The 22,577-nt window shown below is 41.1% G+C and overlaps 2 protein-coding genes across 4 annotated transcripts in view; one reads left to right on the top strand and one right to left on the bottom strand.

The window, feature by feature from the left end:
- rgs22 (regulator of G protein signaling 22) overlaps positions 1 to 14,825 on the top strand; it is a gene marked incomplete at both ends in the record, with an annotated part of 31,443 nt that extends 16,618 nt beyond the window's left edge. Inside the window, 10 exons of the mRNA XM_083918540.1 lie at positions 2,585 to 2,775; positions 2,889 to 3,051; positions 5,865 to 6,029; positions 10,763 to 10,831; positions 11,490 to 11,648; positions 12,803 to 12,982; positions 13,240 to 13,419; positions 13,668 to 13,697; positions 14,004 to 14,103; positions 14,713 to 14,825. Of these exons, the coding sequence (XP_083774666.1) occupies positions 2,585 to 2,775; positions 2,889 to 3,051; positions 5,865 to 6,029; positions 10,763 to 10,831; positions 11,490 to 11,648; positions 12,803 to 12,982; positions 13,240 to 13,419; positions 13,668 to 13,697; positions 14,004 to 14,103; positions 14,713 to 14,825 (1,350 nt within the window). The remainder of the gene's footprint in view (positions 1 to 2,584; positions 2,776 to 2,888; positions 3,052 to 5,864; positions 6,030 to 10,762; positions 10,832 to 11,489; positions 11,649 to 12,802; positions 12,983 to 13,239; positions 13,420 to 13,667; positions 13,698 to 14,003; positions 14,104 to 14,712) is intronic.
- Positions 14,826 to 15,805: 980 nt separating this feature from the next.
- Positions 15,806 to 22,577, bottom strand: part of vps13b (vacuolar protein sorting 13 homolog B) — a 387,717-nt gene continuing 380,945 nt past the window's right edge. For 2 of the 3 annotated variants that reach the window (XM_083918688.1, XM_083918687.1), the window contains exons 65-68: positions 20,432 to 20,534; positions 18,718 to 18,886; positions 18,428 to 18,508; positions 15,806 to 16,828 (exon numbers count right to left, since the gene is read on the bottom strand). In XM_083918688.1, coding sequence (XP_083774814.1) covers positions 16,580 to 16,828; positions 18,428 to 18,508; positions 18,718 to 18,886; positions 20,432 to 20,534 — 602 coding nt within the window. In that variant the 3' untranslated portion in view covers positions 15,806 to 16,579. The remainder of the gene's footprint in view (positions 16,829 to 18,427; positions 18,509 to 18,717; positions 18,887 to 20,431; positions 20,535 to 22,577) is intronic. The other variant, XM_083918689.1, reaches the window with a different exon arrangement.

The raw sequence follows: 22,577 nt of genomic DNA, 5'->3' as shown, positions 1-22,577 counted from the left end.
CTAATGTCAAGAATGTGAAAATGTCCTCTAACCAATAATAATGTATTGCTTAGTAACACTGTTGGTTACAATATCTACTGGGCCAAGACACTGTTACTTGGCCTGAATGTGCCATTTACAATGGTGTCATACCGCAGCAACTTTAGTTCATCTAAGAGGCAGGATTAGGTGATGTGATAGATGATCCTTCTACTTGTCTTCTAGACTCTATTCCAACTAGGTTACTTAAAGAAGTGTTACCTTTAATTAGCACTCCTGTATTAGATATGATTAACATGTCTTTATCAGCAGGTTATGTACCAATGTCTTTTAAAGTAGCTGTAATTAAACCTCTTCTTAAAAAGCCCAGTCTTGATCCTGAGGTACTAGCCAACTATAGACCTATATCTAACCTTCCTTTTCTCTCTAAGATCCTCGAGAAATTAGTTGCCAATCAGTTGTGTGACTTTTTACATAATAATGAGTTATTTGAGGATTTCCAGTCAGGATTTAGAGCAAATCATAGCACTGAGACAGCACTGGTGAAAATTACTAACGACCTTCTAATAGCTTCAGACAAAGGACTTGTCTCTGTACTTGTCTTACTAGATCTTAGTGCTGCCTTCGACACTATTGACCATCACATCCTGCTACACAGACTAGAGCATCTGATCGGCATTAAAGGAACCGCACTGAGCTGGTTTAAGTCATATTTATCAGATAGATCTCAGTTTGTACATGTTAATGACAAATCCTCCATGCACACTAAAGTTAGTCACGGAGTCCCAGGGTTCTGTCCTTGGACCGATTATTTTCTCCTTATATATGCTTCCCTTAGGAAATATTATAAGGAAGCACTCCATTAACTTTCATTGTTATGCTGATGATACACAATTATATTTGTCGATCAAACCAGAAGAAACCCATCAGTTAGATAAACTTCAAATGTGCATTAAGGAAATAAAAAGCTGGATGACCTGCAATTTCCTGATGTTAAACTCAGACAAAACTGAAATTATTGTACTTGGCCCCAAAGGCCTCCGAAAAGCTAAAGACATTGTTACTCTGGATGATGTTGTGTTGTCCTCCAGCACCACAGTAAGGAATCTGGGTGTTATTTTTGATCAGGATATGTCCTTCGATTCTCACATAAAACTAACAACAAGGACTGCATATTTTCACCTGCGTAATATTGCAAAAATTAGGAACATTGTGTCTCAGAAAGATGCAGAGAAACTTGTTCATGCATTTGTTACTTCTAGGCTGGACTATTGCAATTCCTTATTATCAGGCTGCTCCAATAAGTCTGTTAAGAGTCTCCAGTTGGTCCAAAATGCTGCAGCTCGTGTACTAACTAAAACAAATCGAAGAGAACATATTTCTCCTGTATTAGCTTCTCTGCACTGGCTACCTGTAAAATCTAGAATAGAATTTAAAATCCTTCTCCTTACGTACAAAGCTCTTATTGGTCAGGCTCCGTCGTATCTTAAAGAGCTCATAGTACCGTATCACCCAACTAGATCTCTGCGCTCTGAGAATGCAGGGCTACTCGTCGTTCCTAGAGTCTCCAAAAGTAGAATGGGAGGCAGAGCCTTCAGCTACCAAGCTCCTCTCCTGTGGAACAAACTCCCAAATGTTATTCGGGAGGCAGACACTGTCCCCTTATTTAAAAGTAAACTTAAAACTTTCCTTTTTGATAAAGCTTACAGCTAGGGCTTAAGATGAGACTTTATTCTGCTTAATTATGCTGCTATAGGCCTAGTCTGCCGGGGGATAATACTTTTCCTGATACTCTGAGCTTCTCTCCTCTCTGTCTGAATCATTCATGTCCCATCAATGCATGTTACTGATTCAGCTTCTTCCCCGGAGCTGTTTGTGCTTTGTCGTCTCGCAGGTCTCTGCTGATCGTGGTGGTGCTTGCTGCCATGGTCCTACATGACGCTTCCTGCTGCTATTGTCACTGTTACTCATATATACTATCACTAGTTTAATAAACTATAAAATTTGTAGCTGTATCGTAGCTGCTATTGCCACTACTCATCATTGATCATGTTTGCCACCATAATTATTATCATTTTCATATTCTGTCACCTTAGCTGTGCTTGTTTCTACTATTCTGTTGTATTAACTGCCTTAACATATACGTTATATTCACATTACTATAAATATTATAGTTACTGTTAGGCTTTGCTTGCATCTCTGGAAGTGTGTCTGTCTGTCTCTCTCTGTCCATCTGTGTGTCTTTTCTCTCTTTCTCTCTCCTTTTCTTCCTCCCCAACCGGTCAAGACAGATGGCCGTCCTCCACAGAGCTGGGTCTGTCTGACGTTCCTGCCTGTTATAGGGAAGGTTTTCGTTGCCACTGTACTCTACAGAGGAATTGTTGGGTCTATGTAAATCATAAATAAGTCATTGAGTGTGGTCTTTACCTGCTCTGTAAAGTGTCCTGAGATAACTTTTGTTATGATTTGACACTATAAATAAAATTGAATTGAATTGAATGTGGAAATATCACAGTTGAGAGTTTTTTAACACACCTATTTTTCTCTTTCTTCCTCCATCTCTGTCACTTACTCTCTCCCTTCTGCTGCTGTGTCTCCTCTACAGGCGGAGCAGTGCCAGTCTGTGCTTTTTCCCTCTCCTGTCACACCTTCAGCTCCCTTCTCAAAGGACTCCCAGTTGCCTGACTCTTGGCCCAGAGTGTCTCCAAGCTACCAAGGCTACCGTCTGGGTTCATTACTTCGTCACCGCCATGAGATTGGGCACTTCATGTCCTTCCTACAGAATCGGGATGCCAGGTGAGAAGTATAACCACACAGTTTGTGAGACTGTGGTCCTTTTACAGCATGTAAACAATGCACGGAAGTTTATGCAAAAATAATTTGTTCTAAACATGTGTGTTTCCACTCAGCATCCATCTGACATGCTGGCTGGATCTGGAGCAGTACAGGAGGACTTCCCAGAAAGACAAGACTGTCAGACAGGAGAGATCCTCTCATATTGCAACCAAATACCTCAACAGGAGGTATTTCTTTGGCTCCGACAGCCCCGCCTCAACCGAGCAACAAAATGATGTACGTCAGCACATGATTTAAAACAACAATATGTTCAGTTTTATTGGGAAACTCATTTTACTCATTTTGGTAGTCACATATCTATTGATATTGAATTAACGTCATCTTCCTGGGAAAGCATTAGAGATACAACATCAGAAACATGGTGCCCATGACATGACAATCCAAAAATGGGATGTGAGCTCCAGCTGGGGCTTAACATCCAGATTTGATAAACAGAGGCTGCTGTGCCTCTCACACTATTTCCCATCTCCCATCTTTGGCATCCTACAGACTTCATGCTGACAGCTCTGACAGCAGGGTGTCGGTTGGAACTGGGAATGAAAAGACATGGTTAGAATTAAAAAGAGAAGGAGAAGAGTGTGGTTTGGACCCAGAACGACAAAAAAGACTAGCTCAAGTAACAAGGACAGTGGGATTAAATCTCTCCTGACATTTATAGTCTGAGATTAGGTTTCTGGATCCTAGGATTACTGCAGGAGAGCATGCTGTGTAGAGCTGGGATGATTAGATGCAACACTGGGTGGTGAGCCGGATTTTCTCTTTCAGGGCACCAGAGATGGTTGTTGGTTTTCCAACCTTTATGCCCTATCCCCACAGTCCTGTCAGAGGAAGTCATGTACCCCTTCATTGACATGACTGCATGTTCCAATTGTGTTCATTTGAATTGATTTTAAATGGGATGTTATTTAACAGTATTAATTATACCAAGCAATAATTTTTTCACAAAAGTGAACTAATATGTTGCTTTATTCAGTTTAACTTGTTTTACAACCACTTGTAGTAGAAGCTGAACAATTAACCCATTTATCCTTTAGTTGTAGCTAACTATTCAAAATGTGTAATTCTTGAACTCTTTCATTCATTCAACGCTAGCTAATTAATCTATTCATCCATTACATTTAGCTAATGCAAGCTATTTCAAATTTTTATCCATTGCTTCTAGCTGGCGTTAATTGTTTCAACTATTATCTGATACTCTATATAGACACATTAATCTATTACTTTGATCTATTTCAGCAATTGTGGCTATCCATTTTAACATTGACAGATTGGTCTGAACATTCTTAGCTAGCTGTTCAGATTTCTCTGCTAGCTTGCTAACTTATTTTCCACACAGTCGCAGTGTTCAGGTTTTTCTTTCTATTTTTTTTTAAATTAGCTGAGCTACTCTACAATTTTTTCACGTACCTCCTGGCAACTGGTAGGTATGGAACCTCTAAAGTCCTGTAAGGACTTTAGAGGTGTGCCAGAAATAAAAAATAGTACCTTTCAGGACATTAGGGGCTCCTTAGATAAGTACCCCTGGGAATCACTCTTATACGACATATTAAAGTAATGGCCATTGAAGAACCTTGATTTCTGAGTATTCTTAAAGTGAAATTCCAGCATAAAATCATCCCAGAGTCTTTTTCGGCAAATACATCAAGTAAGCCATTGAGACAGTTTTTTTCATGTAACAACTATTAACGGAGATATCCTGGAAAGTCGCTAACAGCTGGACGAGACTAACACAGAATCGCTCGGGGCGTTACGTTGAAGGCATTAAAACGGCTTTTTAACCACCAATACTGCTCAAAATAACAGCAAACCTCTGCAGTAGCATGAGAAGTGTCCTTACACAGAAAACAAAGCACCAACAACGAAGTTAGTGAACCAAGATTTTATTAAAAGAGTGTTTTAAAGACTTACCTACTGGCCCCTGTACCAGCTCCTCTCATAGTGAAGTCCATTCAAGTGGATTACCAAAGTCAATCCAAAAGGAAGGAGCCCATTGGTGCTTTGGGCCAGTAGGTAAGTCTTTAAAACACTCTTTTAATAAACTCTGGGTTCACTAACTACGTTGTTGTTGGTGCTTTGGTTTTGTTGTGTAAGGACTCTTCTCATTCTACTGCAGAGGCTTGCTGGTATTTTGAGCAGTATTAGTGGTTAAAAAAGACGTTTTAATACCTTCACCGTGCTGCCCTGAGCTAATCAGTGTTAGCCGCATTTTGGCTGTTAGCGACTGATAACAACTTTATAGTTGTTACGCAGGGAAAAAATGTTCTCGATGGCTTATTTGATGAGTGTATGCCGAAAAAGACCCTGGAATTTCACTATAAGGCACACTGGGTTAAGACTGAGACATACAATGTACAGGTTTACATGACTTCAACTCTGGTGCATGACCTTTGTCAACTGTCACCCTCATCCCATAAATACCATCAAAATAATGATTCTAACTCGGCACTTGAGTGAAGATGCCAATTCTAGTGCTTCTAACTCTAGGATTGGGTCTGGCTGCTGCTCTTGCATCTCAGCATTGGTTCTTGTCGACGTGAGTGATGTAGAGAGACTGACAGCTTTACTGCCTTGGCCCTTCACTCTTTCAGTCACTCAGTCATCCAGTCACAGATTGGCCTCCTTTCATCTCCTGACTCCTACTCCAATGGCACAAATGGTTCTCGTTTCTGAAGCCTGTGTGTGAGTGCATGTGTGCATGTATGGCTGTGTGCGTGCCTAATGAGATGGGAGAAAATATAAAAGAGATATGAATAGGGAGACATGGCCTGATCAATATATGAGGACAGAAAGCCGACAGGGGAGATGAAGAGAACAGAGGGATTGTGGGAATGATGAAGAGCACAGCAGGAGTCAGGAAGGAGAGGAGTTTTCAGTTAGGTTTACCACTGTGCGCAGTTCTCTTCTGAGTCTGTCCTCATATGTTTTTCATGTTATATAACATCTTAAGCATTCATATCAAACGCATTAACACACACACAAACAACCATCTTTGACAGTGTCTGATTTATTGTCTTCATGTGTGTGTATAGATATTGCGTCTGGCAGGTGGACTGGAGCGTCTGAAGCTAGAATCTGTCTCGAATCCAGTGGTTGTGGAGATCCAGGACATCATCAGGAGTCACATTGAGAAAAACTGGCTGCCTCTGTTTCTGTCCACAGCAGAGTTCACAGAGCGACTGAAACACAAACCAAAGGTGGACTGTCTGATTCTTAACACTAACACACATCCATGTATGTCTGTTCAATATAAAGCAACAGTCAATTAGCTTAGCTTAGCATAAAGACTTGAAACAGGGAAACAGCTGGCCTGGGTCTGTCCAAAGATAACAAAATCTGTCCACACACATCTCTATAGTTCACGTTATATCTTGTAATCCGTACAAAAACCAAAGATGTGGTTTTACGGGAGTCTTTATGCCAGACTGTTTCTTGGCTTTAAACAGTTGCCATAAAAACAGCAGAGACTTCAGGAAGTTACTCTTGATAATTATTGTGCTGGCTGTTTGGCTGCTGGCTGCTTTATGTTTGAAGAAAAAAACTTGAGAGAGGAATCAGTCTCCTCATCTAAGTCTCAGCATGAAAGAGAATAAGGGTATTTCATCAAATCTAATAAATAAAATGAATAAAACTTTTCCTTTGGGTAGTTCGAAAGTACTTTGGTTAAAGACTTGAAAATGAGTGTTTTCCAAACTCACAGTGACCATTTGATAACAATTCAGCTTTTTCTCATTATGAATGATTGTACTTTAATGAAGGAACAACATGTATACCATGCAGTGCAGTATCTTTCTGTTGTGGTGTCTGGTTGGATTCAGCCAATTAACTAATAGGCCTCCGTGATGTTGTCAGCAGTGGATGCTGGGGGACTAATGACAGCTGTTTAATCTCTGTACCTGTAGTTTAGTCATTAGTGGTCAAGACTTTTATCTGCCAACATTGACCTGACTGTCCAGTCCTGCACCACCACCACCTCCTGACAACAACCCAGTGTTGGGATCAGGATGCAGAGTCGCAGTTTAACACACCTCTCCGCGCTCATTGTGGATCACTTTCCAGCTCAGTATCCAATACAAATGCTGTGTGCCTCATGATCAACTAAATGAATTAAATCAAAAATGAACAGAAGAGGCCCTTTACAGAAAAACTTGATACAAATCAACACCAAATCTGGGATAATGCAACAAAATCATAAAATAAAATGTGGACTTTTAAACATCAGCTCTCTGTCATCTAAAGCTGTATTAGTAAATGATCTGATATCAGATAACCATATTGATTTACTCTGTCTGACTGAAACATGGCTGTGTCCTGAAGAATATGTTAGCCTAAATTAATCCACTCCTCCCAGTCATATTAATACTCCTAATCCTCGAGGCAGTGGTCGAGGAGGAGGTGTTGCAGCTATTTATGACTCAGGCCTATTAATAAACCCTAAACCTAAACTAAATTATAATTTATTTGAAAGTCTTGTTCTTAGTCTTTCACATTCAACCTGGAAAACTGTGCAGCCAATTATACTTGTTATAGTGAACCGTGCTCCTGGTCCGTACTCTGAATTTCTATCTGAATTCTCAGAGTTTCTGTCAAATGTATCCCTTAAATCTGACAAAGTAATCATTGTATGAGATTTTAATATCCACATGGACATTGATAATAATAGCCTTATTACTGCGTTTATCTGTCTATTAGATTCGTTTGGTTTTAGTCAGAGTGTACATAAACCTACTCACTGTTTTAATCACACCCTCGACCTTGTTTTGGCTTATGGTGTGGAAATCAATGACTCAATATTCTTTCCACGGAATACTATTTTATCAGACCATTATTTAATAACTTTTGAATTCGTATTACAGGATTACTCACCTCTGGGCAAAAGTTTCTACACTAGATGTTTATCTGATTTTAAGGAAGCAATTCCATCTGAATTTAATTTAATGCCTTATCCTAATATTCAAGATTCCTGCACTAATGTTAGTTTCTCGGAAATTGATCACCTTGTGGAAAGTGTTGCAGGCTAACTACGAACAACACTTGACTGTGTTGCTCCTTTAAAAAAGAAGATAAGTTAGCTCTGTGGTAGAATTTACAAACCCGTGAATTAAAACAAGTTTCGCGAAAATTGGAAAGTAAGTGGCGTTCCACTAAATTTGAGGAATCTCACTTAGTTTGGCATGAAAGTCTAAAAACAAAGTCAGGCCCTCCGTAATGCCAGAGCAGCCTATTACTCATCTTTAATAGAGGAGAATAAGAACAATCCTAGATTTCTTTTCAGCACTGTAGCCAGGCTGACAGAGAGCCACAGCTCTATTGAGCCATGTATTCCTATAACCCTCAGTAGTAACGACTTCATGACCTTCTTTAATGACAAAATTATAACTATTAGAGACAAAATCAACTCGCTTGGCACCAATTTTTCATCAAACCCAGGAACCTTATAAACTGTACGACCTGAAATATTCTTGGACTGCTTTTCTACGGTTCACCTTAACAAATGAACTTCTACTATTTCATCATCAAAGCCTTCTACTTGTCTCCTAGACTCTATTCCAACTAGGTTACTTAAAGAAGTGTTACCTTTAGTTAGCACTCCTGTATTGGATATGATTAACATGTCTTTATTAGCAGGTTATGTACCACAGTCTTTTAAAGTAGCTGTAATTAAACCTCTCCTTAAAAAGCCCAGTCTTGATCCAGAGGTTCTAACCAACTATAGACCTATATCTAACCTTCCTTTTCTCTCTAAGATCCTCGAGAAATTAGTTGCCAATCAGCTGTGTGACTTTTTACGTAATAATGAGTTATTTGAGGACTTCCAGTCAGTATTTTTTACCAGTTCTGTCTCAGTGCTATGATTCATTCTGAATCCTAACGACCTTCTAATAGCTTCAGACAAAGGACTTGTCTCTGTGCTTGTTTTACTAGATCTTAGTGCTGCCTTCGACACTATTGACCATCGCATCCTGCTACAGAGACTGGAGCATCTAATTGGCATTAAAGGAACCGCATTAAGCTGGTTTAAGTCTTATTTATCAGATAGATCTCAGTTTGTACATGTTAATGACAAATCCTCCATGCAAACTAAAGTCAGTCACGGAGTTCCACAGGGTTCTGTCCTTGGACCAATTCTATTCACTTTATATATGCTTCCCTTAGGAAATATTATAAGGAAGCACTCCATAATTTTCATAGTTATACTGATGATACACAATTATATTTGTCGATTAAACCAGAAGAAAGCGATCAGTTAGATAAACTTCAACTGTGCATTAAGGAAATAAAAAGCTGGATGACCTGCAATTTTCCGATGGTAAACTCAGATAAAACTGAAGTCATTGTACTTGGCCCCAAAGGCCTCCGAAACTCAATAGCTAAAGATATTGTTACTCTGGATGATGTTGTGTTGTCCTCCAGCACCACAGTAAGGAATCTGGGTGTTGTTTTTGATCAGGATATTTCCTTCGATTCTCACATAAAATTAACAACAAGGACTGCATATTTTCACCTGCGTAATATTGCGAAAATTAGGAACATTGTGTCTCAGAAAGATGAGAATGCAGGGCCACTTGTCATTCCTAGAGTCTCCAAAAGTAGAATGGGAGGTAGAGCATTCAGCTACCAAGCTCCTCTCCTGTGGAACAAACTCCCAAGTGTTATTCAGGAGGCAGACACTGTCCCCATACTTAAGAGTAAACTTAAAACTTTCCTGTTTGATAAAGCTTATAGCTAGGGCTTACGAGCTCTTAGCAATTTTGTTATTTTAAAGCTGATTTTGTTCTGCTTAATGATGTTGCTATAGGCCTAGTCTGCCAGGGGATAATACTTTTCCTGATACTCTGAGCTTCTCTCCTCTCTGTCTGTATCATTCATGTCTCATCAATGCATGTAAGTAATTGAACTCCATGTTTGCACCATAATTATTATCAGTGTCATGTTCTATCACCCTAGCTGTGCCTGATTCTTACTGTTCTGCTGTATTCATATTCACATTGCTTTAGCTATCATTATTTTCACTGTTACATTGTGGTTGCTTGCATCTCTGGAAGTGTGTCTGTCTGTCTTTGTCTCTCTCTGTCCATCGGTCCGTCTTCTCTCTCTTTCTCTCTCCTTTTCTTCCTCCCAAACCGGTGCAGACAGACGTCCGTCCTCCTCAGAGCTGGGTCTGTTCCACGTTCCTGTCTGTTATAGTGAAGGTTTTCTGTACTCGACGGGGCTATTGTTGGGTCTATGTAAATCATAAATAAGTCATAGAGTGTGGTCTATACCTACTCTGTAAAGTGTCCTGTGATAACTTTTGTTATGATTTGGCACTATAAATAAAAATTAATTAAATCAATGAATAAGTCATTAGAGGTCATACACCACCACTCACTTCATGACTTTGATGCGGAAAAGCATACATAGAGAATAAGTAGGTCTGTTTCATGGCCTTGAGAGTGGACAGAGCATCATTAGGTGCTCTACTATGTAGGAAACACTAAATGTCACTGTCCAGTCGCTATCTCAGGTTGCCTCATCAGGTGGTAACACATAAACCGCATATTCCGCTGCTCTGCCTCATTATGTTATCAAGTTTACTATGTTTGGTCACAAGGATCCTCTCATTAAGTAATGAGAGGTAGACGCAGTTTAGCATTACACGCTGGAGGAGGGAAGGGTGGAAAAGACGGTCAAGAGGAGTATGGAGGAGGCAGGGAGACGGATGACATCAGAGAGGTAAAGATCTCTTAAAGAGCAGATTGGAGGAACAAGATGAGAGGAAATAAAGAATGAGGGCAAGTTAAAGGTAAAAGAGGAGAGAGAGCTAAAGTTACTGTCAGTGACAAAGAGCAGCAGAGGTTTGAGTTTCAGTGTCTCTGTCAATCTTAGTTTACTCAGTTTCTGACTTTTGGCCTGTATGTGTGTGTGTATGTGTTTCTGTGTGTGGTAGCCCCAAGCAGCAGACAGGCTCTCACAGCACGTCTACCGTCGACGCAGAACAAGGAGAGAAGCCTGGAAGGTAAGGAGAAATCCTCTGGGGAGCTGGAGCTTTTGAATGGAGAGAAATAAGGCATTTCCTGGCCTGGAAGCATGTGTGATTTAGTTCATGACTTGGCTTCAAGTACTGGCTTTGTCAAACACCATTTTGGCCTTGTGGTTAGTTTTCCCAAATTGGATCCAGGATAAATAAGATTAAAGCATCAGCATTACTAACCTTCCCTTAATAGTGTTTGGAGTGTTTTCCATGCAGCTCTGTTCCTGTCCTCTCAGCTCAGCTCCACAGCAGAACACAGATATAAAACATGAACATTTCATATTTCAAACAGCATGATTACAGGAAGGAGTTTTCATACATGATTGTGACTGTCTTTATGATCATTATGTCATCTTTGGCAAAGAGCAGGTTTCTGAAGAAAGGAGAGTATCATTATCTCAGTTTTCTGTGGGGCTGTAGCTCTCAGGTCACAGTTCAGCTTTACTGCTGTTGTTGAGGAGCAGTCTGTACTCTTTCTACCACTGTGTTCCCACACATGAGGTTTTGTGTTCAAGTTTTTACACATAAGTAGGTGATTATATGTATTGCATCTAACCCTGAGTGAATTTGTCTCTCCTGAAAAAGTTGTCCTAACAGTTTACAGTGTATAGAGTTATCATCCCTCTGCTGTGTGTCCCTGCAGGCTGAGGGCTTGTGGATGAGCTCCTCCAAGGAGATCCTGCTGTTTCGACGGATCCTACTAAACCCCGTTACTTGTATGCAGTTTCAGCACTTTGTCTCTCTCAAGGGAGATTTCCTAGAAAATGATGTGCTCTTCTGGCTGGAGGTGCAGAGATACAAGGTAAAACAAGCAAAAATACCTTGAGGAAGATGTGATGGTGGTGTTGTGCCTGCAATATCATCTGCTCTGAGTTCTTTGTTGTGTCTTTCTCTCATTTCTACTTTGTCCCTCTGAATTAACTGGATGAAATGAAAGGACACTGAAAACTAATCTAAGGGATACATTGAGTCCCCCTCAATTAAAAATGTGTTGCTTTACTTGGATGTTTGAGCTTCACTGTCCAGAGTTTGTTTTCACGTTCATCTGCTGCTCACCTTAAATCTTAGTTTAACATTTGGATGTAAAGGCAGGGGTGGTGTGGTGGTTAGCACATAGGGACAAGCGGTTGAAGAAGGATGGATGGATGTATAAGAAGGATTTTGGACATCACAACACACAAGTATAAAGTGGAAACTTGAAACCTCCAGGTCACATACACTCAAACCGGATGTAGGAGACATCTTGTGTCCAGCAGGTGAACTTTTGAAATGAATATATGCATATTCATAGATCACCATATCATTGTAAGATTTTTAATGAGGCTAAGCTTTTTTGCAGCAAAAAAATACACACACACACACACACACACACACACACACACACAATGCAAAGCAAACGTTAAGGTAGGTGTGGAAAAAATGCTGTAAACTAAGATTGCATAAAAAAATGGAAGTGTTCTTAGTTTATTTTTCATCAATGATCAAAATGCAGTGGCTGAACAGAAGATACATCTAAATCAAATCAATATTTGGTGTGATCACCCTTTGCCTTCAAAACAGCATCAATTTTTCTTAGTACACTTGCAGTTTTTGAAGGAACTCCGCTCGTAGGTTGTTCCAAACATCTCGGAGAACTAACCACAGATCTTCTATGGATGTAATCCGATTTGACTGAGCTGGTAACATCAGCAAACTACCACAAACCCTCATTAGAGTTTATTTCAAATCTTGCTAAATTGGTGCACAGAAGTATGTGACATCAACTCCCCCCCCAAAAAAAAAGTAATTCCATTGCTTATATGAGAAGTGTATGGAGAAAATATGGGGTCTTTAACCTCTGTGGCCGCTTTATCTCTGTGCAAAAATTCTCTTTTCATATCTGGAAGGTCAATTCCATTGACATTTCAGAAGGGAACTTAGAAATAGTTCCTAACACACACCTCTTTCTGTATGCAGGATCTGTGTCACTCCCACAGTGATGAGGCCACCATTCAGCAGAAGATCTCCACCATCATTAACTGTTTCATCAACTCCTCCATGCCCCCAGCTCTTCAGATAGACGTATCTTCTGAACAGGCCCAGCACGTTCTGGAGAAACGCCATGAGCTGGGTCCCTACATCTTCAGAGAGGCACAGGTTGTGTGTGTGTGTGTGTGTGTGTGTGTGTGTGTGTGTGTGTGTGTGTGTGTGTGTGTGTGTGTGTGTGTGTGTGTGTGTGTGTGTGTGTGTGTGTGTGTGTGTGTGTGTGTGTGTGTGTGTGTGTGTGTGTGTGTGTGTGTGTGTGTGTGTGTGTGTGTGTGTGTGTGTGTGTGTGTGTGTGTGTGTGTGTCCGTATTGTATTATATTTCTTCCGGTATGTAAGCTGCATTTGTGCCTTTTCTCTGTGTATGTAGATGTCAGTGTTCAGTACATTGCTGAAGTTCTGGCCCGAGTTTCAAGAGCTGAGTAGCAGTGTCCAAGAGAAGCAACTTCTTCCTCTGCTGCAGGAGAAACGAGTTAAACACAGAGCCACGGTACGGAGACAGAGGAGAAAAGAGGAGGAGGATGAAGAGGACGAGAGGAGGAGAGCTAAGGTGAGGAAATACTGAAGGAATAACGGATGATGAGTGACTGATTCAAAATTCATACAACATCTAATACTACTGCAATAGGGCTGAGAAAAGAAAAGTAAAACTAATTCAGTCTGACCTCTCTTTTTCAGGAAGAGCTGCCGAGGCCACGGTCCAGTTTTAGAAAGGAGGAGACAGATGATGAAGAGGATGTAGAAGAAGAAGAAGAAGAAGAAGAGGGAAGAAGTGGGAAAGACCAGTTGAAGAGACAGAGCAGAGTGCTGCTGACTCCCACACATCCGGTGAGTGCCAGTCTGATGTTCCTAGTGCAAACATTACCAATGTAGCGCTGAAGATGTGTCTGTGTAAAAATATATCACATGACAGGAGCCAAACCAAACAAAGTGATTTCCTTTTGATAACTATCCGAAAGCACAACATATTAAAATACAAACTGCAGCGGTGAAGATAAATTCAATTACTGCATGAAGTCCAACAAGACCTCATCAGTTCCAACCACAGACCGTAAAGGAGAAACTCGATCGCCTAATTGAACCATTTTTCTAATCAGGTTAGATTTGACTGGATTTGTGCAAATGTTCCCTCAGCTGTCGTGGTCCTACTCCAAGTACATGGCCGCTCTGAAGAGAGAGGAGGAGCTGCTGAGGAGACAGAGTCAGTTGGAAGCCTCGTTCTCCACAGCTTCAGGTGAGCATGCACGCACTTCCCTTTGTCTCCCAGGGCACAGTATAGCCAAAGCTTTTGACTGCTCTCTGCTACTACTCAGAATAAATGCGGGAAACCAAAACACTGAAATGACATTCTGCCGTTCCCACAGTAAAATCCAAGCTACATTTCCAAGGCGTTGATATTACCTTGCAGTGGAAGCCAAAGCATTGTCAAACCAACCCCCTCCATATGTCAGAACAGTTTCATTATGTGGAACTCTGGCCAAAACAGCCACTTCAGCCTGTCCATTAAGTGTCAATGTTCTGTGCAGTGCAGGAGTTAGTCTGAACCCACACTGCGTGGACGTATAAATGAAGCGTGCCGCTAACGCAGGAGTTAGTTACAGCCCATAGAGAATGAGGACAGACATAAACGAAGCACAGTGCAAATAGTGTTTTAATGGGATGGTAGAGAGAAATGGTGTTAGGAACACAGATGGAGATCATCACTGATTGCTGCATGCTAGAGGCCTGCTGTACATGTATGTTAGATATGGAGGTATGGTCCACAGTTAAATTGAAAGGTGTTTTCACAGTCAACAATCTGTTCAGATGCTTTACTCTGTGTCATTCAACTGTGTCTCTGTAGACTCCTCTGACTGCAGCTTCAAGTCAGCAGACAGTAAACACAGCCACCAGCAGCCCTCACGTCGCTCCTCCGGCACAGACAGTAAACAGTCTAACAGATATAACAGTAAGTGAAGAGTGAAATGACAAGATATAAACACAAACAAAACAGTGACTTGGCCTCTCAAACATAACTGGGTCTCATGCTTTACTGCAGGGGGTGTGAGAGCCTGCAACATGAAGTGAAACCAAAGTGGAAGAACTGACTTCATGGTTCACAACTATGACACAAACAGATGAGGGTGTCGCCGTTACCGGAGCACGGCGGCTGAAAACTGAGAGCAGAGCGGCTACTGATATCTTGATGAGGCTGAAGTTTGAGGCTGCGTTTACATATGATGTGAGAATAATTTCTAGAACCCTGTCATCTACTCACTGTTACGTCTCTTTAGGGTTGGGTACTGTTCACATTGGAACCGATATCGGTACCCAATGGTTTTCTGTACTTTCTCTCTGTAAGAACACATGTAATTTCAGTTTTAAGAATAAGTGCAAACATATTTATACTTACTTATATTTATTCAGCCTGTTTAGAACATTTCACACAAAATAAAATCCCTCCCTCTCCCATCCCAAACTCAACCTCCAGCCTGTCACCAATGTCTCACCTACATGGAGTTTTAAAAAGTGTAACCACACATGCTACTGCTTTCAGATCACCATTGCCCTGACTCACTGAGACTTGCAGAGGTGACGTAGTGGCGCTCCGTCTCCACATGTGTATGTGTCGGAGCTGAGCCCTTCTGTCTGTCAAATATGCAGAGGGGAGGACAGAGAAGCTTGTGCAAGCGCTCCCATGTGTGCTCTCAGGAACGGAAATTTGGAACTGATGATTTAAAGGGAGTTGGTACTCGGTCGTACCGATGTTATTCGGTTGGTGCCTTTAAAAGTACAGAGTTTGGTAGCTAATGCTATGTGTACATTCATCATGTATTTCATTCATTCAAATTTGCCAATACGAACTTTCTTCTTACATAATACAAACTGATTCAGGAGAATAACACTTTAACTTTTAATGTTTTTATTAAAATGTTTCTCTATTAATATATTATCCATTTACATACATTAAAGGCATTAGACTTAAATCTTCACTGAGCTCGGGGGTACAATATAAAAGGCTACAATACCATTTTTGCATCATGAGGCGTTGGCATCCACGTAAGGTTACAAAGAAGAGTGTTATCGACAAACAAGTACATTACATCATCTATAAAAACATTTTGGTTGACAGCTGGTATGTCTAGCATCAACATATATATATATATATATATATATAATATTGCACTTAACATTGGCATGAGACATAGACACTACATGGAGAATGTAAACTCAAAGAGCTTATTGTGCAGAGTGAAACATCACGCACTGTTTTGATAGAAATGTCACAGAATAGTTATGTACTGTGCATGTCTATCTGCAACACTGAAGAGGTTTCACACTGACTCAAAGAGCCCTGATTTAAAGTTGGAAGGGAACACACTGTTGGTCCAAGAAGGTTCAAGTTGACCCAACTCTCATTTGTTTTAGTGTTTACTATAGTGTGTGCTCAGAGAAATGTAGAGGAACTAGGAGAAATGTCTAAACTCAGATGTGTTTCTATGATTAAAACGGATCCTAATCCCTCTGATGTGACTGTTTGTGTATCAGTAAAAAATATATCTTCCAAAGGCAATTTCTAAGAATTCTCTACATCCCTACCGCATGAAACCAGGTGGACTTTAATAAAATAAATTCTTCTACCATAACACATGTTTTGGTAGTTATCTTGTCAGAGCCAAAGTACAGTGTTTTTTTTCAAGGCTTCATTTAAGTTGGAACATTAAGGTGTATTAGTGGAATCTGATGCGCAAGGCTTTATTCTTTACCATGGTGAATTTGCTGACAAACACCTTGGCGAAGTGGGGATCCACCAGGTAACGGTAAGATTTGGTGACGGAGGGCGGTGGCTCGGCGAGCGTCACTGCAAGCTGCAGCTGGAGAGAGGCAGGGGAGGGGGAAAGAAACTGAGAGGCTCGCATCACGTAATCCACCAACCGCCGATACTGCTGCTCCGACAGACGCTCACGAACACCGTCACCCTGAGGGGGATACATAGAAGATTACCAATACACTGGTCTTAAAGGAGTGAAATCTGCTAAAGGTGGTGTCCAATCATGTGCCATCAAGAACACATGATGCAGTTTTGGAAAGGTATGTTGTCATGCCAACCAAACACTCCAGAAGTTATTCATCTTCAATCGGACAGAAAGGAATAAAATAACTGAAGCAGTTGTGTCCGGATCATTTTATGGGACAGTTCCTGGTCAGAAACTGATCAGTGGTGACACGAAACATAATATACATATGTGCAACAATATTGCTAAAGGTTTACCTGACAAATCCATCCATAAACTACAACTGGTTCAAAACTCTGCTGCTCGTATAATCACCGGAACCCCCTCCATCACTCACATCACACCTGTCCTGCAGCAACTCCACTTGCTCCCCTTCAAATACTGCATCATCTACGAGGTCCTCCTCCTTACATTCAAGGCCATCAACAATCCGGCCCCCCAGTATCTCACTGAGCCCCTCCAGGTCAAGACACCCACCCGTTCTCCCAGGTCCTCTTCCTCCACCCAGCTCATCCTTCAACCTTCTCATCTGGTTATCACAGGCTCAAGAGCTTTTCGTCGCTCACGTGCCTCACCACATCCAAAACTCTACTTCATTACCACTTTCAAATCTCACCTGAAAACTCATCTTTTCAGACAGGCCTACTCCCTTTAATTTCTTTTGCTCTGTTAAAGTTGTACTCCATAAGATTTCCATCTATTTATTGCCTTTTCTATCACAGAGTGAGTTAAAACAATGGTGATTGGTCATGTGACCCACTAATGAAAGCACTTGTTGCCTCTTTGCTGAGTATTACAATATCTGTGTCTGTGGAGACATTCCTGCTCTTGATGTGAATAAGCCTCCATGTTAGTGACTCTGCTGACAGCTCATGGTCTGTTGGCCCAGATCGAAGGTAATGCTGCATTCACTTGTAATCGGAAATTCGAACTTCTGAATCAGGATTGTAGTAAGTGTAATGTGAACGTGTGTGTGTGTGCGTGTGTATGGATTTAAGAGGGGAACATATAGGGAACGGACTGGAAGTAGAGAGGTGAATGTGTGTCAAAGTTTACAAAAGAGCAAAAAAAACCCAACACAAATGTTAACACACATAGTAACCATGAACGTGACAAGATGGAGGCTCTGAAAGAACAGGCTCACCTGAAGTCACATCTTACTGCCACAGAGGCCGCTAGAAACAACATATCTCAATTCTTATGGAGTACAACTTTAAGACTGGAATGAACCCACCTGTTTCTCTTTGTTTCTATTATTATAAATATCATTATGTAGTTTTATTGTCTGATTCTATAACTGCTTTTATGACTGAGTGTTTTTATTGTTTGATTTTGTAAGGTGACCTTGAGTGTTCAGAAAGGCGCCCATGAATACAATTAATTTATATTATTAGAAACTACAATAGCATATCTTCCTTTAAACTGTAGATGTAGTACATAATGTACAGACATTCAGCATGTGTAAACATTGTATACATTAAACACTGCATAATTCCACATCATATCATTCTTTTAAACCATGTGATCCCTGTGCAGCTCCATTGCTTTGAGCCTCAGTCTCACCTCTGTGTCGCTGGCTACAGTCTGCTGCTGTAAGGTGAGGGTGAGCTGGCCCTGCTGTCCTGGCTCCTGCTGACACTCCACCTGCAGAGGACAGGACAGGAGCTTAAACATTCCCTTCACAGCTACGCAGTGTGTGTGTGTGTGTGTGTGTGTGTGTGTGTGTGTGTGTGTGTGTGTGTGTGTGTGTGTGTGTGTGTGTGTGTGTGTGTGTGTGTGTGTGTGTGTGTGTGTGTGTGTGTGTGTGTGTGTGTGTAACACTTATTCTTTTCCTCTTGACTACTGTCAATTACCTCAGTGATGGGGAAGGCCTGCTGCTGGGTGTCCTCGCTGAGGCTGACCACAAACAACACCTCAGAGGTGAGGAGCAGACATCCAGGATGCTCCTGACCTAACCCACTCACAATGATCACCTCCAGGGCCATGTGGAGCTCCGGCCGCCCCAGAGACTGGAGCATCTTCCTGTAGTCAGAGAGCAGAGCAACAAAAGGGACATTATAAAAAGGCTTTGACGTACACATTGCCTATTTATTTAGAGGGACATATTTGAAAAGTTCAAACTCTACATACGGTCAAATCTTAAAAACAGAGGCTTTGCAGTTTTATGCTGTACACATGTAATATAGGCAGCAATAAAAACATACATGCTACTTATCCTGCGTGCATGGATCATGTGCGTACACATACACACATGATAAATACACACTCCTAACTGCAGATATACACTTTCCCTATAAACACAAGACCACACATGATGCCCCGCTAACCTCAACATACAAACACGTGACCATACACGTCTTTATACATCCTGCAATTTACATTCTCCATGTTCTCTGTGTGGTTCCTATTACACACATGTTCGATAGAGAAATGAGTGTGCAGGAACTGAAATCTTCAGTCATGCCTCACTGACAGCGTGTTTACTTTGGAGGGCAGGTGTTCAAATTGCAGCGCAGATGTTGAAGCAGCCACAGTAGGGACACTTTGGTTCTGTTCAGTGTTACTCTGCTCCAACAGTCTGACCCCTCGAGTGTCTGGGCTACCTGTAGTAGTAAAAATAATTGATGGATGCCTGATGGAAACCAGTTTGACTGCAGTGCAGCATGAATAAAACCACAAGGGAGCATTATCTCAGCACTCATGTGTTTTTATCTTTTTTTTCTTCATCTTCCTCTAACATTAGCACAACATGCTGCTAACCCTTCGGGTGATGACAGCTGAAGTGGAATGTCCCGAAGAAATATTGTATCGAAACTTTGGCTTTTTTCCTCAGGCAGTTGACAGTCAGCACAGACTAGGAGCAAATGTTTGATAGCTTTGAAAATCAAACTAAATTGTGGAAAATTCTTAATAAAATGCCATAAATGCTTTTTTCTGTAGCTCCTGATAACCTTTTGGAGATTCCTATTCATTTTTATGATAATATTAAGTGCTCAACCGAGAGAGCATGCTGGAATCTTTAGAGCACTTACATCTGATGCAGTACTGTTGATACCACTGCCATATTTTTTTACAACGCAGGACTCAAACCTCCTGCTTGGCACAACATGTGACCTTTATAAACCGAGTCTCTCCCAAACTCCAAACCATTCCAGCACACAAAGGAAGGTGTTCCTCCATCTGATGGCACAGGGAAACATCTCTGGATAGACTCATAGTTAAGCAACAAGACCAATTCATAGCTGGCGGCTTTGGCAGAGTGCTTATAAAAACCTTTTAACATGGCTCGATGAGAACAAGGGAGGGCAGGCTGGCTACCATGTGTGGGATCAAGGTCAAACATTTTTCCAGACTTTTTTTGGAAAGTGGGTAATGAACCAAGTTTTTTTTTATAAACAAGACAGCAAAAATGAGAGGTAAGGGGGAGAAAAAGAACAGCGGGTCCTGGAGAGACTCCAAGAAAAGCAAAGGCGAGAACTCATGTCCCACTTCTAACGAATCGCTGGACAAAAGCAAAGGAGGAACCTGCAGAAAGAATGAATGGCTTGGAATGGCCAGGGGTCATACCAGACATATTTAAGGTGGCTGTTTGGGGCCTGGGCAGACTTCTCCTCTGTAGGCAGGTACAGTTGTTTAGGAAGCTGCCACAGCCCTGCACCATGAAGGATCCCTGTTAGAAGACACAAAGACAAACAGAAAAGCTCATCAAATCATGGTAGTTTTGTCTCCTGTGTCTGACAGTGGTGGGGATTATCTACAGTATATGCATTTAAATACAATGTGCATTTACACTGACAAGGCAGACTAATGCCATTCTCACTTCGATCTTACTACAAGCTGATACACTGGACATTGGATGGAAAAATCCAAACACATGATTAGATGGCTCTGTGTGTACAAGTTAGTGAGTCATAACCCATGTGCGTGTGGTCAGTTTTCCTTCATCCCACTCTAGCTGTCAGCAGAGCAGCAGCAGCGGGCCAGTGAAGTCATCAAGTAGTTAAACCCAAGCCATAAAGAACACAGTGAGATCCATTAATGATGTCACTGCAGTGGTACTCTGCAATGCTGCTCAACTCTGAGTGGGTGTTTGCAAGTATGTGTGTGTGTAGGTATATCCATGTGTTTCATAAGACAGGATGGGGTGTGACTGAATTATGGCACACAGTTGATGTGCATATATTACCAGCAGATAAAGTTTTTCTGTGTCTGAGTTTAGATGTGAATGCTGGTCAGTGTGCCTTAGTGTGCACTCACCACATGGATCCACATGTATAAGCCTACGTTTGTGTGTGTGTTTGTGTTCTGCTGAGCTCAGAGGGTCAGGTAGATCAGAGCCAGACTCTGAGGAGTCATTACCCTTACACAGAGCTGTTTGCCTCGTTGGTATTTATGTGCTGTGGCCAAGACCTGTTAGTGCCAACACACACTGTTTTCTGACCCACTCCTCAAACCACACCCCTATCTTCTACCACCACTAACACAAAGTAACTCCAAAGACTCTAACTGCATGTGTGTGTGTGTGTGTGTGTGTGTGTGTGTGTGTGTGTGTGTGTGTGTGTGTGTGTGGGTGTATGTGTGCACGCCAAAGGGTCTTTCAGAAGTTCTCTATACGGTCCTGAACGACTGAAGGCCTGGCCTAATAAAAACTTCTGGCTGAAGCAAAGAGGACAGAAGGAAAGAAATTGTCCATCCACTGATGGATTTATGATTTTCCAGACACACAAACTCTAATTCACACGTGTGTTTATTAGAATATTGTTGCCTGAGGCTCCTTGGAAAATAAGACGTATTTACTGAGTTGTGTTAAATAAATGTAACAACTTGCTGCATTATTTCAGGACTTCAGAACTTGCTGCATTACCAAATCTCTCATGTCACTTCACTGCTGTGTAAAAGTGATGATGTATTTTTTTAATCTTTCTGCAAACTCTGAACGGTGAGGAAAACAAATAAGCATGGACCTTATGTATTATGTAATGTGTCTGTCTGTATGTATATCTACTGTATGTGATATGTTTAATATTCGATGTGATGTTGGAATCTGTACCAAGCTCTACAGATAACAAATCCCACCAGCCTTGCTGCGTAGTCATTAAAAGAATCAATCAATCAATCAATCAATGAAATGTCATTTAAATGACACAAATTCCCACAAAATGATGGAGTCCTAGAAGTTCTGTCTGATATCCAGAATGGGTAAGCCGTGTCTGTGTTGTTCTATTTATGCTTTCATTGTTCTGTGTTTGTAAAACATACATAATATATGTAGTGAAGACTTTGAAGACATTAAATAAAAGTTATTAAGTCTATTTTTGGTGAAACCTGGATGCTTCACACACATCTCTCTACACAGATCTCTACAATCAGCAATCACTTTCAAGATTTGTGTCACCAATTCAGTATCTGACCAAATGTCTCCCCTTCTGTTCCTGAGTAATGAAACATTATGATATCACAGTGAAGTTGACTTTGGACCTTTTGGATAGAAAAGGTCATCACTTTTTTCCCTCAAGTGTTGGTCACAGTGACCTTGACCTTGACCTTTGGCCTCCAAACTCTAAATTGGTTCATCCTCTCTGGGTTCCTGAGATATTGCGTTCACAAGAATAGGACGGACAAACAGACGGACATACATCTTACATATATTAAGTCTTACATACAACTGAAAACATAGCAAACCTGCAACATGGCTTCTAAAACTTCTCTTACA

This window comes from Echiichthys vipera (genome assembly GCF_963691815.1).
Source record: "Echiichthys vipera genome assembly, chromosome: 8".
NCBI lineage: Eukaryota > Metazoa > Chordata > Actinopteri > Perciformes > Trachinidae > Echiichthys > Echiichthys vipera.
The sequence above is the reverse complement of the archived record's forward strand: the minus strand, read 5'-3'. Positions and strand labels throughout refer to the sequence as shown.